This window comes from Fringilla coelebs, assembly GCF_963513975.1.
Source record: "Fringilla coelebs genome assembly, chromosome: 12".
NCBI classification, from domain to species: domain Eukaryota; kingdom Metazoa; phylum Chordata; class Aves; order Passeriformes; family Fringillidae; genus Fringilla; species Fringilla coelebs.
The window spans coordinates 2,462,387-2,477,726 of NC_140038.1; the positions used below are offsets into that span (position 1 = coordinate 2,462,387).

Sequence of the window (15,340 nt, forward strand, 5' to 3'; positions counted from 1 at the left end):
CTCTGTCGTGCTAAGCAAAATCAAAGTTTAGATCTGGTTTTTCAGATCAGTATGAATGCTTTTATCATATTAAAAAATTACATAGGAGAGTAGCAGTCCCTTGAAACTGCTACAAGAGATTTACTGAAGCATCTGAGTCAAGACATTTAAACTGGACAGTCATAAATATGAATTTCTTGGTCATCACCAACGGACACAATTTTGGACCCGCTTCCATTGTATTTCACTCCCCAAACCTGTAAATAAGACATATGCAAGTTTATCCAGAGAGAACAAAGGAGTAGAGGAAAAATTATTGAAAAGTCACTTAATTAGAACTGGTGGAGTTCTGGCTTCTGCTTCACCAGCAGCCAAGGCTGCCGAAGCAGAGCAGGACACTGCCCTCTAGGAGCCTGACGAGCTCCTACAGCCACTCCCACTGACTCCTGCTTACACTGGCTGGAGACACTCGGTCAGGGCTGAAAAGTGCTTGCCCCAGTTTGCATAAATAACCCAAGCATTTTCACCCCTGCCCATCCTGCAGCCCTTTCTGAAAAGGGTATTTTACAGTGCAGGAAAGAAAGAGAGTATTTGTCATGCAGACTGAGACATCATGACAGACTGAAGAACGACTGGGTTTATCCTTGAGCTCTTTCAGAGAACCATTTACCTGCCAGTACAAAACAGAAAAATCCAGGTCACTCTGATCTAAGACAGTTACACAAGCTCTTGACAGCCATCTCCATCAGAATGACATCAGGAAGGGTGAAGGCTACCCAGCACGTTAATGTGGAGTGCAGAATGGCTGTGTTGACAACAGTATGTTTTGGGTAATCTTGTACACTATTTTGCATTAATACCAAACCCAGCATTCCCAGTAACTAGCACATCTCTGTTTGCCACAGACTAAATGAGATGATACACAAAAGCTAGAACAACAGGGGAAATCAAGTCCCACTTGGTACTTCAATATTAAAACCCCCAAAACTATAGGTAACTGAAAAGAAGGTTACCAGCAAGAAAGCACTACAAAAGAAAACACTGAAATAAAATCTGGAAGAAGATCCTTTGTTTCTTGCTCAGTGGTCCATTAAAATATAACAACACTGTTCTGTTTATCACCTAACATTTGGACAAAGAGTGAATGGGTAGAAACCTATCTGCTTCCCTCACAAGCAGCTATCACTGAACAGTAAACTAAAAACCCACAGTATTACAGACACTGAAGGAGGAAAAACCCACAAGTTTCCAGGCTCCTTTCAAGCATCTGTGTAAGTAATTCCATCCTTTTAAGTAAGTATTTTCACCCTTACACATGCACATGCTATGTTAATCACAGAAATAAGTAAAACCAGAGACAAAGGTAACAAAGTCTGGTGAGACTTAGGCCACTCAGGATTGCCTTTATTTGGGCCTGAAAAATGTTAATTACTTGGAAGAGATCAGCATATACACCTGGGAGTACTAGTTCAATATTAAGTGCTAAATAACCACAGCTTCTAAAATGTCATTATAGCAGGCTAAAGCTGCATTACTGCATGCCCAGAGCTGCAGCACCAAGGTGAAGCACAAATGTGCTCAACTACACAAGCTCTCCTGGGAACGTGGTGACTCAGGGAATAGCAGCCTTACCTGATCTTGGTGGTCAAAAAAAGTATGGACACAGGTCCTCGTTCCAGCATCCCAAACCTTCACACTTTTATCAGATGAACTGAAAGCAAAATAATACTGATTAATGATTAAATTAATACATTAACTAAAGTTTAATGCAAACATTAAAGGGTCTCATATGGTGGACATAAGAAACCCTCTTTCACCTATCAAATACAGGGATGAAGTAGCAAAGGACCGCATCTTCTGCCAGGTTCCACCTTTAAAATAAATTTACTGTTCCAACATCTGCAATGTGAAAATGAAGATTCCCATTTTGGCCAAATGCCTTTCTTTGAGGCAAGTTCTTTGGATAAGGAAATTCCTGTTACATATACTTGGTCCCCCCAGCTGCCTCAGTTGTTTTAAGAATTAATACTAAAATTCAAGTAGATTACTGTACTACTACTTTAGGTTGTAATTCTTGATTCAAGAGCAATTTTTCAGCTATTTAGAATCAAACTGCCATTCTCCTGGGTTAGGTGTTTTTCACTTGTTAGGAACTACACTGCAATGGGATTACTTACTCTGTAAAATGCCCTCACTACAGCTGGTATCACATCACAGATTGGCTCGAGCCTTTAAATGTTATGTTACCTCATTACAGATCCCACTGCAATTTGTACACATATTTTTTTTTCAGTAATCATAAACAATTAAAAATCCTCAATACCTGGAAACAAAATGGGTATCATCGGGACAAAATGCTACATTTAAAACCCAGGATCCGTGACCGCTTAATGTGCCAGCCAAGTTTGCATGTTGCCTGTGGAAAGAACACGTTAGCATTTGCTTTGTGAATTCCAGGGAAAAAGCAACAGAAACATACTCTCGCTAGTGCAATCAAGAATGGTTCATTAGAAGATGACTTCTGGACATTTGTTCATCCAAGCTGAACTGGTGTTACAGCAGATTCTGTTTTTCCATTTCAAATACATAAAACATAACATAAAAAGAAGTCACTAAGAAGATGGACTGGAGGACAAAGAGTTTCACTAAGGGCAAAGCAGTGCAGGGTTAGGGGGTGAAGACCACTGAAGCAGGGCCAGTTCCTCCCCAGGGTCTTGCAAGGTATTGCAAGATGCAACAGAAATGGGTCATAAATATAATTTCCTGTGTACAGAACAGATGTTTAGGAAGGGTGAACACAAGCTCACATGACAGATACACAGAAGAATTAGCTTACTACCTACAGGTAAATATGAGGAAAGTAATTTGTTCTCAATTCACAGCTTTCTTCTATCTCTACACTTTCAAAAATTATCTAAGGATGTAGTATTTTATGATTTAAGATTATTTATTACATAAAAAGTCACCAAAAGCTGAAAGGAATTCTGGAGAGCCGAGGGTTTGATCTATGTTTCACAGCATCAGCCCCTGTAAGCAGCTGCTGTCCTGCCAGCAGTGCTGGCAGTCCCCACTCACACGTCGTAGATTTTGATGTAGCCGTCGTCGGAGGCGGTGACGAGCAGCTGGGAGTCAGGGGAGAAGGTCAGCGAGCGGATGGGCATGGCATGGCCTGCAGGGACAGGGACACAGGGCAGGACTGGCACTCCTCTCACTGACACAGCACCCTGCAAGCTGCAGCAGCTCTGCCTGCTCAGAGACAGCAGCCTCTGAAGCCTCCTTCTCTCTAGAGGCTTCTTCCCACAACAGAAAATGGAAACAGCACTTCTCAACTGTGAATGTTAAGGCATGTCTGCAACACAAAGACTATCTGGTTTCTTTCAGCTGGGGATCTCTATTAGAAATCATGTCATATTTTATAGTATGATTGCATATTTAAGTGGCTGTATTTGTATTTAAGTTGTATTTGGTTACAACTGGGCAGAAACTGCATGAACATGAAAAGCCCATTTATCTGTTAAAAAACTGCATGTATTCTACAAAATAAAATGTTCAGTTACTTTTTAAGACCAGCAAAAAATTGCTTTAGAACAAATAATGTAAGAAAAAGAAAAACCATGTCAAGGCAGCACACATTTGGCTTGGCTTCATTCCCTTGTATTTTTCTACAATACAAGGAGCTCCAATTTAAGAATTTAGTTAAGCATTACTGACTGTATCTTTTAAAGAAGTCATTTATGATGCAAGCCTGAGTTTACAGTTTGCCTCTAATATTTTAAGTGGTTTAGGTTAGAGCACACTAAATAACTAAATACTGTCTAATGGACAAATATGTCAACTCACTTTTGCCATGGTTGTTGTAGCTTATTCTGACTTGCATTATATCCCTTAATTTTGTCAGAAATTAGGTCAGAATTAGGAACTGCAAATAACCAAACCATACCTTCTAGCGTATGCAGAAGTTTTCCAGTTGCAATATCAAAAATATTGATAATGCCATCTATTGCTCCACTGGCCAAGTATTTTCCATCTGGACTCTGTAATAAAACACAAAAAGTGTGATTCAACATCTGTATATATTTATGCTGTGTAAGCCCTGATAGTCCCTTGGCAACTTTTCACAAATAGTGATCTATGCAAGATACCTGGGCTCCAAAAATCCTGAGGACTATAAACAAGATCCACATATATTTTCCAGATATGCAGGGGGAAATGTCACACAATTTGTATTGGAACTATGGCTGTCACCTAGTATTATTGCAGAGATAAACTGCTAGATGGAAACAAAAATACCTATTTACAACATATTACAGCAATAGCATTTCTCATAAGGAATTATCAATTGTGCTTCTTACATAGGCAATGCTAAGGATGAACTTTCCTCTGGTGTCTAGAGAATATTCTTTCTTTCCAGTTTCAACACCGAAAATATTTACTTTCCCCACGTGACTTCCTGTTGCAAGGTACTGGGAATCAGGTGAAAAAGCCAGGGACCAAGCATCAACTGTATTAAAAAATAAAAACCAGTTAGCTGGATCCTGTTCCTGGTTCTTATTCAACAGTGTCAGTTCTGTATGCATCTGTTTAGATGTGTAACCCTCTAAGAGTGTACAAGCTCATCAAGTTACCCTTCTATGTAACTAATGGAGCCTATCTTGAGCTATTTACTTACATTTTGTAAAAGACTACATTTCTTGTAAGACCCTGACCTTATGAGACCCTTGAGTAACAATAAATTTAGAATTTAAGACTGCACCAGTTGAGTCAAAATTCTTACTTTTTTCCTGGCACCAAAAGACTGAAACTACTGAAAAAAGCAACACTAGTATGTAGCAAAGCACAGAAGATGCAGGAGAAATGTAGATATACAAATGTAACACAGATAACAATTCCTGTGACTGAATGTAAAAACCCATCGTTTTTCATAGCAGTGCAATGTATTTATCTGGCACAATGTAAGCTGCAGTTTTTTTTCTAAAAGTTAAATATTAATTGCCTAAAACACTGCAAGATTGTTCTTAAATTTGTGAGTTCCAGTGGACTCATGAAACAGTTGGAATAAGAATTCCAAGTAGGCTCTGAATTCCAGCTTGGAGAACATCAGCATTGTTACCATTGAGAGCTGTTTTGACTTGCTTGCTCAGGATTGGACATGCTGGATAAAAAAGGATCACATGCATGGCTCAAATTCACTGCAGCGTTATGAAGAACATTCAGAGCTTCTCTGTAAATCCATCTGAATAAGCACTTGAATTCTTTCTTCCAAATATCCCTTTACCAATACATGTGTAAGAGAAGCTTCTGCTTTATGCATGCAGCAAAAAGCCTACACGTGTACCTGAGAAAGCACAAGTAGCGTGTAAAAATAAATGTAAAACTGTCTGATGTTGCTTTGTGTTGAGTTGAGTTCATAAAACCTTTTAAGACTTCTGCAAATACAGGAAAGATTAAACCCCCCCAAGACCTTAATGCCCTCATGTACCCCAGTATTTGCCAGGAAGAGTCACCCTGTTCTCAGCACTGGTGTCTTACCAGGACCAGCATCTATGGACTTGATCTGCTTGCCAGTCTCCAGGTCCCAGAGGCGGATGTGGGCGTCCAGGGAGCTGGAGGCTGCAATGGCACCCGTGTGGCTGATGTCCACAGACACCACCCCCAGCTGGTGCCCCTCCAGAGTCCACTGCAGATCCAGCTTTTCATCATTCCTGCCGTGCAAGGGAAAGGAAAGCCCCGTGGGGAAGGGCTGAGCATGCCCAGCCTCACACAAAACAAACAATCCACATTCCTCCCTTTGTTCAACACACGGCAATCCCAGTCCTCCCGTGAAATGTAAAGGGCTACACAAACTCTCTGCACTTAAAGAACTGACAAATCAATAATTTATCATTTTCCTGCCAAGCAGGTGTTTCATCCTAAGTTTGGAAGCCATCCCACCAAAAAATGTGCATCACACACCAGTCTGTGGGTGCTCACAGAGCTGACCTGTGAGCTCAGCACCAAGTACCATGGCTGACACCTTCACAGCCACCCCACCCAAGCCAAACCTACTGCTGAAGTGAAGCACATCCTTCACACTGCTTTGCCTAAGAGACAATAACTTCTTTGCAAAAGCACACTTCCATAAGGATGACCAGGATCTTTTTGTCAATAAAAAAGGAAGATGTCATTTCCTCTTTCTCACTATTCCCATTTTTTCTTTCACAACACATATGTCCAAATGCACTGTCTCATCAAAAGATGCGTTTCTCATGCTTTGGTTTAGAAGTACATTAGGTATTCTCTGAAATGCATTTTCAAAAGGATTCCATTTTTATTTTTGTTTATGAAAGCATACCAGAATGCCACCACTCCAAGAGAAAGCACACCAGTGGAGATAAACTTGCTCAAAGAAGCAGCTCTGTGTGCCATTCTTCTAACATCCCTGCAGATTGTGGAAATTCAAGGCTGCTCCACACTGACCCCTTCCAAGGCCTAACACAGATTAATGTGGGGCACTTACCACTTCCAGACCTTTACCAGATCATCCAAAGAGCCAGAGATCACTGTTTCAGAACCATCATTTTTATTTTTGCCCCAAGCAACTGACCAAATGGCATCATCGTGAGCTAAAGGAGAATATAAGCACATTAATTAAAAATTAAGTATTTTCTTTTAGTAGAAGATCACAACTGGTTTTGGTCATGCTGAACTGGCTAGCTGCAATGCTGGCAATAGACCCTGCCCTGCTCCTCAGGCCTGTTGAGCGCTCTGAGAGCCTTGTCACTGTCTTCTTTGTTCCAAAATATGCAAGGTGTTGTGTGACCAGCGTCACCGCTGAAAAAGCAGCACAGCTACCTCTGAGTTACTCAGATTCATGCCTAATATAAACAAAACCAGGTCTCCTCACACGGATACCTGCCATTATCAACTCTACATCATCCCAGAACACCAATATTGCTCAGTACCCGTTAGCGCTTGCTCACCTTGCTCTTGCTTGAAGAGAATACCGTACTAGAAAGAAAAAACAATTCATATTACACACGAGCAGCATATATACATACACATACACACACCTCAAGGCAGAAATTAGCCTAGCTAAGGCTATGTTTTGAATTACCTGTGTGGTCATGTCTGTCTGAAAACAATCCCGAGGGGAGCGCGCCGAGAGCAGCCGGGCTCAGCTCCCGCCGCCGTCGCGCCCTGATGACGCTCGGTGCCAGCGACAGCGCCGCTCCCGGCCCCGGCTCCGCGCTCTGCCGCCGCCCTGCGGCCGGGAGGAACGGGCGGGCACATCCCCCGGCGGGAACGGCGATCCTGCCCTCAGCGCCCTCGGGGACCGCGGGACAGAGCCCCCGGCCCCGCGTCCCGCAGGTGCGTCCCACAGTGTACATCTGCACCGCCGCCTCTCGCTCGTCCCCTCCCGCTCACCCACAGGACGGCCGGGCGCGGGGCCGGCGCCATCGCTGTCGGCAGCCCTCAGGTGTTCTGTGTCGGCAGCCCTCAGGCGTTCAGGTGTCGGCAGCCCTCAGGTGCTCGGTGTCGGCAGCCCTGAGGTGTTCTGTGTCGGCAGCCCTCAGGTGTTCTGTGTCGGCAGCCCTCAGGTGCTCGGTGTCGGCAGCCCTGAGGTGTCGGCAGCCCTGAGGTGTTCTGTGTCGGCAGCCCTCAGGTGTTCGGTGTCGGCAGCCCTCAGGTGTTCGGTGTCGGCAGCCCTGAGGTGTCGGCAGCCCTCAGGTGTTCAGGTGTCGGCAGCCCTCAGGTGTTCTGTGTCGGCAGCCCTCAGGTGTTCAGGTGTCGGCAGCCCTCAGGTGTTCAGGTGTCGGCAGCCCTCACGTGTTCTGTGTCGGCTGCCCTCAGGTGTCGGCAGCCCTCAGGTGCTCGGTGTCGGCAGCCCTCGGGTGTGTGGTGCCGGTGCCGGCGGTGCCCTGCGGTGCTGCAGTGACGGTGTGGCCGTGCCCTGCGCTCCGGTCCGCCGGCCCAGCCGTGCCGGCAGCTCCTGAGGGAAGGCTGGGCTGGCTGCCCCTTGCCTGAGGGGCAGGCTGGGCACCGCACCGACCGACCCCACGCTCCCTGGGCCGCAGCCCATGGCTCTCACCACGGCACGGGCTTTAACTTCACAGAACCACAGCATCACGGAGTCATTAAGGTTGGAAGGGACCTGCAAGATGATCAAATCCAGCCTAAGCTGACCACCTTAGCAACCAGGCCAGAGCACGAAGTGAACACTTCAGGGATGGTTCCTCCACCTCCTCCCCGGGCAGCTCATTCCAATGCCTCACCACCTTTTCTGGGAAGAAGTTCTTCCTGATGTCCAGCCTGAACCTCCTTTGACACAACTTGTGGCTGTTTTCTCTGGTCATGTCACTTGTTTTCTGGGAGAAGAGCCTGATCCCCACCTAGCTACACCCTTCTGTCAGGGAGCTACAGAGAGCGAGAAGGTCCCCCTGTGAAAAATGCCAATCACTTCTTTTTAAAATTTCAAAGGTTTAATAGTAATAGTTATAGAAATAGTGATACAGTTAGAGTAATAATAATTTGGACAACTTGAATTAGGACAATATGAGACAACAAAAAACAAAGAGTTACGGACATCCGGGTACCTTTTTCTGGGTAGCACAAGCCCGAAAAAGGACACAAGGATTAACCCTTAAAAACAATAACCTGTTGCATATTCATACACTTCATACATGATGCATCAATTCCATTCAAACAAAGGATTTGGTCTGGTCATCCTCAACTTCTTCCTCTGAGTCCTGACAGCGCCTTTGAGGCAGGAAGAAGTTCCTTCCTTCTGATAAGAGGGCAATAAATTATTTTTCTCTGAAAGATTGAGGTGTCCTGTGGCTGCTAGCTCACTGCAAGTCCTTTCTTTAAAAAAAGTATCTTAGATAGCATAGTTTCTATTTTAACATTTTGTTATGACCCAAAACTATATTTAACACACTACTTAAGAGAATTAATACAGCATCACTTTCTAACACAACACATATAATATTCATTTTAATATTTGCGAAAAGCCAATCATAAAGTATGCATTTTTCACACCCCCAAGCCTCCTCCAGGCTGAGCCCCCACAGGGACCTCAGCCACTCCTTCTGCTCCAGAAAGGAAGTTTCCCTGCTAATCATCTGTGTCAGATCATAAAAAAATAAAAAAGAAAAAAAAGAAAAGGTATGACTTTTCTTTTGGAAGCTGAAGTTTCTCAAATTGCTGTCTCTGCTTGAGTTAGAAGTGCAAAAAATGTCAGACTTTAAGTTCAGGAGAATTAATCAGATTCCCTGAGGCTTAAAACTAAAGACAAAGGATCAGTGATCTTTCAGAGCTCTTAATCAGTTTTCATATGTACACAAAGCTCTTTGAGATCAATGGAACTTGTCTGAGTAAGCAGAGTAACAACCAAAACAGGAATTCTGAATGTGTCTTAACACAGTTCTGCAGTCAAGAATGAAAATCTGGGTAAAACTCTTACACATAATTACAGACTTTTACATATAATTACAGAATCCTTACTTCTCAGATTAGGTTGAGCTTTGAGAAGATTTTGAGGCATACAGTTTCAATGTCTTGAATTTCAGAAATCCTCATTTTCTCATTTGTAATGACGCAATGGTAAACATTCTCCAAAAGTAAAAGAAGTTATTCTATTTCTTGCCAGGGTTCTTCTAAGAATTCTTCCATTTAAATGTGCACTTAAGATGTACTACTTTCACCTTATGTTCAAATAATCGAGCTTGGGCTTGCAGTTCTGTATAGAGTACTGCAGGACTGTAACATAATCTTTGACAGACAAAGTGTTTCTAATCCCTCCAGAGGTTTCAAAGTTCTCTCTGTGCACTGGTATTTACTCTTTGCAGTGAACACCTCAGGCCTTCATGGGAAAAGATTGTTCCTGTTCTCCTGTGAGAGGGCAGAGTGAGACTGTGCATTATTTCCTACATCACTTATGACACAAATCTGTATTTGATAGAGTGAGAGCTGATTAGATGCTGCTTTGGTGCATCAAGAGGATAATCTGAAGCAAAGTATGTCACATGTTTGATTTACAGATAAATTGCCTCTGTGGAATAGTAACTGAGAGCAGGTTTCTGTTTGTCTGTCCTTGTTGTGGAGCACTGTGTCAGTATGGTTATTTCAGTCCCAGTCACAACAGTGCCTTTGGAGTGCCTCTGGGTTCAAATAATAGCTTTTAAAACAGTGTAACAGGGAAGAAACCTGATGCATTAAAATGATCATTGTGATCACCCTCATATTGTGCTTACACACAGAGGTGAATTGGGTCATGACTTTGGATGCCACATGAACATTGCAAAAGGCACCTCCTAGCCCAAAGTTCAATTGCAGAGAACACACTGAGAGCAAGACAATTTCAGAAGACATGCTGAGTGCCATTGTGGCCTGGTACTACAGCCCCAGTTCAGATCAGCCTTCACAGGTCAACACCAGCCTCACACACCAGACGAATGCCAAGTAAGCCTTGATTCATTAAGGTCTTGAAGACACATGAACTTCCACGAAACAGGAAAGCTAGATCATTAACTGGGAGCTCCAGCCCTGCAGGTACATGAGCACTGCAGCATTCAAGTACCAGACCTGTCATCTTCTCTCCCTGCTCCACACTAAATCATTCATTTGCTAGTGAGTTTGAGGAAGATGAGAATGGTACTTAAGTTTTGTGGTGGTGTTTGCCAAAGTGAGTAATATAGGGATATGCATTTTTGTGGTGACTAACGTCAGGCCATGTCAGTTTCGAAAAGTGACTGTGTATTACAACTGTGCCTGTGGAGAGCTGGATTCAATTCCAGGCTTCTTTCAGGACTGATCCATCAGTTTTGGGTTTGTTTTTCCATCTTAGGGTTCAGCGTAGGATTGGTCACCCACAGGTGCTGCAGAAACAAAGGGCGACTTGCGACAGAGCCTGTGTGCATATATATATATATATATATATATATATATATATATATGTATGTATGTATGTATGTATGTACGTTTGGGGGTTTTTTAAAAATATATATATACATATGTACACCATCTCCCTGTTGTGGGGCAGCAGCAGCAAGAGCATCTCCATCCTCTTTCCAGGAGGCTGGCATTTAGAGTCAAACATTAATCATTTCACATCCTTCTGTGTCCGGGGACTCTGAACAGTTGTGGCAGGAGCAAAGAATCCTCTGCTTCTGTTGCTTATTGTGTCCCTAGGAAACACTTAAGGGACTGTGTTCCTGGGAGTGAATTGGAATGGCATTTGCACTGTTTGCTCATTCATTTCAGATCTCTGACTGCTCCACCAAGTCACTCAGAGTATCTACAGCTTTTTGTGTAGCATGTGTCAGTATTGTAGTGCATTAGCATTGGGGCAGTTGAGGCAAAAGACAGGAGCCACAGAAAACTGAGTCTTAATACAGTCTTCAGTTCCACTTTGGAAACAAGTCCAGTTCCTTGCATGCAGGTTTGATGGACTTTCAGCTTTTGTTGGTTTTCCTCTGCTCACTTATTTCTTTGTTATATCTTTTTGTCAGCTGCTGTTCCCTTTCTTTCCTTTTCTTGCAACTTCATAGACTTTTTCACTGATAGGTTTCTCTTTGATGGTCCCAAGCAGCTGATTTGGGATCTGGAGTCAAGTGTTAACTTTCCTGAAGTTTGAAGAGTTTCAAACAAAAGCTTTGCTTTAAAAAAGTTCTTGTCTTATTTAGAAAAACATTCATTGTAAGGGCACTGCGTGTTGCAAGTGGTGGCACCAAACCCAGCCATCACACCTTACAGGATGTAGAGTTGGAACTACAGTCACAACTGGAGTCCAAGGGCTGGCCAAAACAGGGAAATGATATAATGGAAAAGCTCTTCAAGAATCTGAAACCAAGACCAAATATTAATGACATTCTTGCGCTATGAGTTCAGGAAGGATCATTATCCCATTTCACAGATGGGTGAAATCTGAAGCAAGGTGACTAATTTGGTCAGTGGTAGGTTGAGGAATGGAACCAATTTCTCAGCCTCTTGGTATGTGCCCCAGCTCAGTGTGTATTTACACACTGACATTGCTTTAAGTTTGCATTTAAATACTACGTTGTTGTGCTAATGAGAAAGGAAGTATTTCAATGTATTTATTCAACAAGCAAGGAAAAGCACTTGAGACAGACAAAAATGAAGAGGAAAATTAAAACTTCCAGAGACTCGGCCTAACAGGGATGAAAATAGTACTCAGCACTTGCAGGAACAAATCTTTCTCTGGCTGGCACTATGCAGTCCCAGCCCAAGGTGTCCTGGTAGGCTTCTGGTCAGGGGAAAGCTTAGCCTGGAGGGTACTTTCCTTCAGATGGATCAGGGTCCTTTGGAGTGGATAAGTGAGAGTGGAGTGGATGAGCAGCTGCTTTTAGGAAGAAAAGAAGAAAATAAAACAGTTAATTAAAGAAATAAATTAGACTAGAGTCCTAAAAACTAGACTCTCTTCACCGTGGAAGGAACCTCATCCCCACTGTCATCTGCAGAGAAGCCAGAATGGTCAGATGTAATTACAGGCCTTTTAACCTCCTGTTTATGGTATGCATAGGTCAAAGAGAACCTTTCAGAGTACAGTTGTTTTGAAAGGAATAATGAGATAAGCAAAAGAAAGAGCAGAAGTAATTGTTCTTCATGAGAGATTTTCTAACGAAAAGTTGGTCTGTGCTTGATGATAACTGAACCCAGATGGTTTTTTCTAGCTATCTTCTCTTTCTCCCTGTGAGAAGACTTCAGTTCTTCATTCATTTATTTACTTTATCAGAATTATAATATTTTATTCTTTATTTTATTCTCTCGCACAGCTTTCTTTTTTTAAGGAGCAAGAGATAGATCAGAAAGAGTTTCTCAGACCTTAACATGAGCCCAAAATGTTGGATATATAGAATATATAGTTGCATATAGAATGCAACTACGATAAAAGAAACATCTGGTGCTCATTTGTCAGGATTGAAATAAGGCCCTTTAAAATATCATGCATGTAGTTGGGACTGACTTACAGAAGGCACAAAGTTTCAACCCATACATCAAGACTAGCAGTAAAACTTTTTTCTCCAGGATGATGAATTTCACATGTTTTACCAAAATTAATGTATGTCCCTTGCTATTGTGGCTTCAGATATATATGACAGCTGGGGATGACCTGATGACCTTATGCCCCAAAACTGAACCACTTGAGCTCTAGGAAAACACTTTTGGCTGTCAATTAGTAATTGGCTGTTTAGTTGTGAGCTACTAAGTATTGACCACATAATCTAAGGCTCTCTTCTAAGCCTGACTGTGTCCTTTTTACTTTGGCATCCATACATAATGTGTGATAGAAGGCTCTTCTGTGCCATCCTCAGCCCAGTGCTGTTCAGCCCCCAAGTGCCAGTGAATGTCTGCAGTCTCTGCCTGTGTGAAGGGAGATGCTGCTGTCACAGAGTAGGAGGAGGAAGGCATGGGGGGGTGTTCTGCCCTTCTCTACCCAGAATGCTGGCTCTACTTGCATCTGGGTCACCTGAGCTTATGATGAGTGGTAGTAAAGACAAGAGAAAGCACTATTTTTTTTTTTCTTTTTCTGATCCATGCAGATAAAGGCTTGAATAGGCTGATGAACTGGGAGGGAGAGAGGAGGGAAGGGTTTTCTTCATCTTCTGTGTAACATTCTCTGCCTGACCAAGCTATTTACATTTCATGAAGGATGAAATGAAGGCACCATGGATCCAGTCTCTGGATATGTTATTTACTCCACTGTAAAATGTTATTAACTTTATTCTTCTTAGAGAGACTCTTTCGAAATTGATAATGCACTTAGCTGCTAAAATTGGCTTTTAGACAATTTTTTTGCTGGAGTGGGGATCCAGAAACTGGCCTGGCAATGTGGCACCTTTGTAACATCAAGAGTCTTTTTTATATGCTAAACTTTTACAGGATCAAATGTTGAGGACACAGCTCTGGCTTTTTAGAATAATTAGTAAGAAAAACCAGGAAGAAAACCCTTTATTTGTTGGCAGTAGATGCTAAGACTGTTCATAATAATTAGCTCAAATACTCTCAAAAACTTTCAGTTGTGTTTACTAATTATTTGTTCCTATGTATCTTTGTGTCACCATTTGGAATATATTTACATAAATAGGTGCTCAGATCTTCAGTGCTTGGTGTCCATTTGCATGGGTTGCTGGCAGATGGACTGTATGGATACACTTGGCTCAACCAGACAATTACTTTGCCACTTATCTTCATGTCACTGCTCTTCTTTGTTATTGCAGCCTTCAATGCCACTTCTGTCTTCATCAACACTGTCTCATTCATGCTGTTTGCTTTGATGACTTTGCTGGGCAACCTCTTACGTGTCCTTGTCTCCTTGTGAGAGAGGCTTTTTCTTCTTCAGTTTGCCTGTCTGGCTCGTAAACCTCTGTGAATCAAATTGATGGTATTAACCTTCCACAGAGGAGTTGTGCTGCAGGATAAATGCCAGTGCTCTGCAAGCTCTGGCTCTCATGGAAGTCAGAGGGAGAAGGACTAAGTATGGCACATCATAAAGCATTATGTTCAGCTACCTCTGGATGAGATGCTTGACTCAAACCATACAAGTTGGTTAAATCACTGTGTTGTTGCTGAGCCCATTTTACAGTGGTGATTCAACATTCTGCTCCTGCACAGCAGGACCATGTGTTCATGTCTCATGGATTTCACTGGCTCCTGAACACATACTCAAATCTCTACTGAATCGGTTCCATAAATACCTCATATAAAATGCTAGACACTTTTGTGAGTTCCCATCATACATACTTCATTCACATTTGACATTGGATCAGTGATGGGTGTTTCATATAATGAAAAAAAATTTCAGACTTGTAACGAGGTGATTGTTTGACTGCTGTGGTCCCCCTATGTTTAGTGATGTGTTACTGACATTAGCAGAGACATGGCATGAGGAAATAAGAGGTTTTGTATGTAAGGTAATTGTCTTCTGGGTTTCAAGCTTTCTAAGTCAGACATAGAACCAAAAAAAAAAGAGAGGAAAAACAATTCCTGATTTCTGTGAACTTCAGAACAATTGCATGACTGGAGGATTGTTGCTGAAATCACATAACACTGTAAAGGAATTTGGATGCTGTGATACCAGGAAATCTTCAGTTCTTTGTATTTTCTGGGGCAAGAAAACCTTCCCTTTTACACTTCTGATATTTGAGTTAATTTATGAAGTGGCACCTGGAACCCTGTGCTTTTTGATTTTTCAGGTTTGATGGTTTGGAAATGCTGTCTAAAATGCAAGTGTCCCTTCGAAACTGAGGTTGCAAATCCTCAAAAACCACATTGGGAAACTGCTGAGGAAAGGCTTGCTTGCAGAGATTGATACGTTGAAAATACTCAGAGTGCAATTTTCCCTGTGGTGTCTTGGCCCTTG

The 15,340-nt window shown here is 42.5% G+C and overlaps 1 protein-coding gene across 1 annotated transcript; it reads right to left on the reverse strand.

Annotated features, from left to right (window-relative positions):
- Positions 1-2: 2 nt before the first annotated feature.
- Positions 3-7,155, reverse strand: SKIC8 (SKI8 subunit of superkiller complex). Its single transcript, XM_084213379.1, has 10 exons — positions 7,073-7,155; positions 6,939-6,966; positions 6,476-6,581; positions 5,509-5,681; positions 4,332-4,480; positions 3,920-4,013; positions 3,055-3,148; positions 2,303-2,395; positions 1,612-1,690; positions 3-236 (listed from the first exon to the last, which is right to left on the reverse strand). Exons 1-10 carry the CDS (start codon positions 7,082-7,084, stop codon positions 147-149), a joined length of 918 nt encoding a protein of 305 aa, XP_084069505.1. The 5' UTR covers positions 7,085-7,155; the 3' UTR covers positions 3-146.
- Between the last annotated feature and the right edge of the window lie 8,185 nt (positions 7,156-15,340).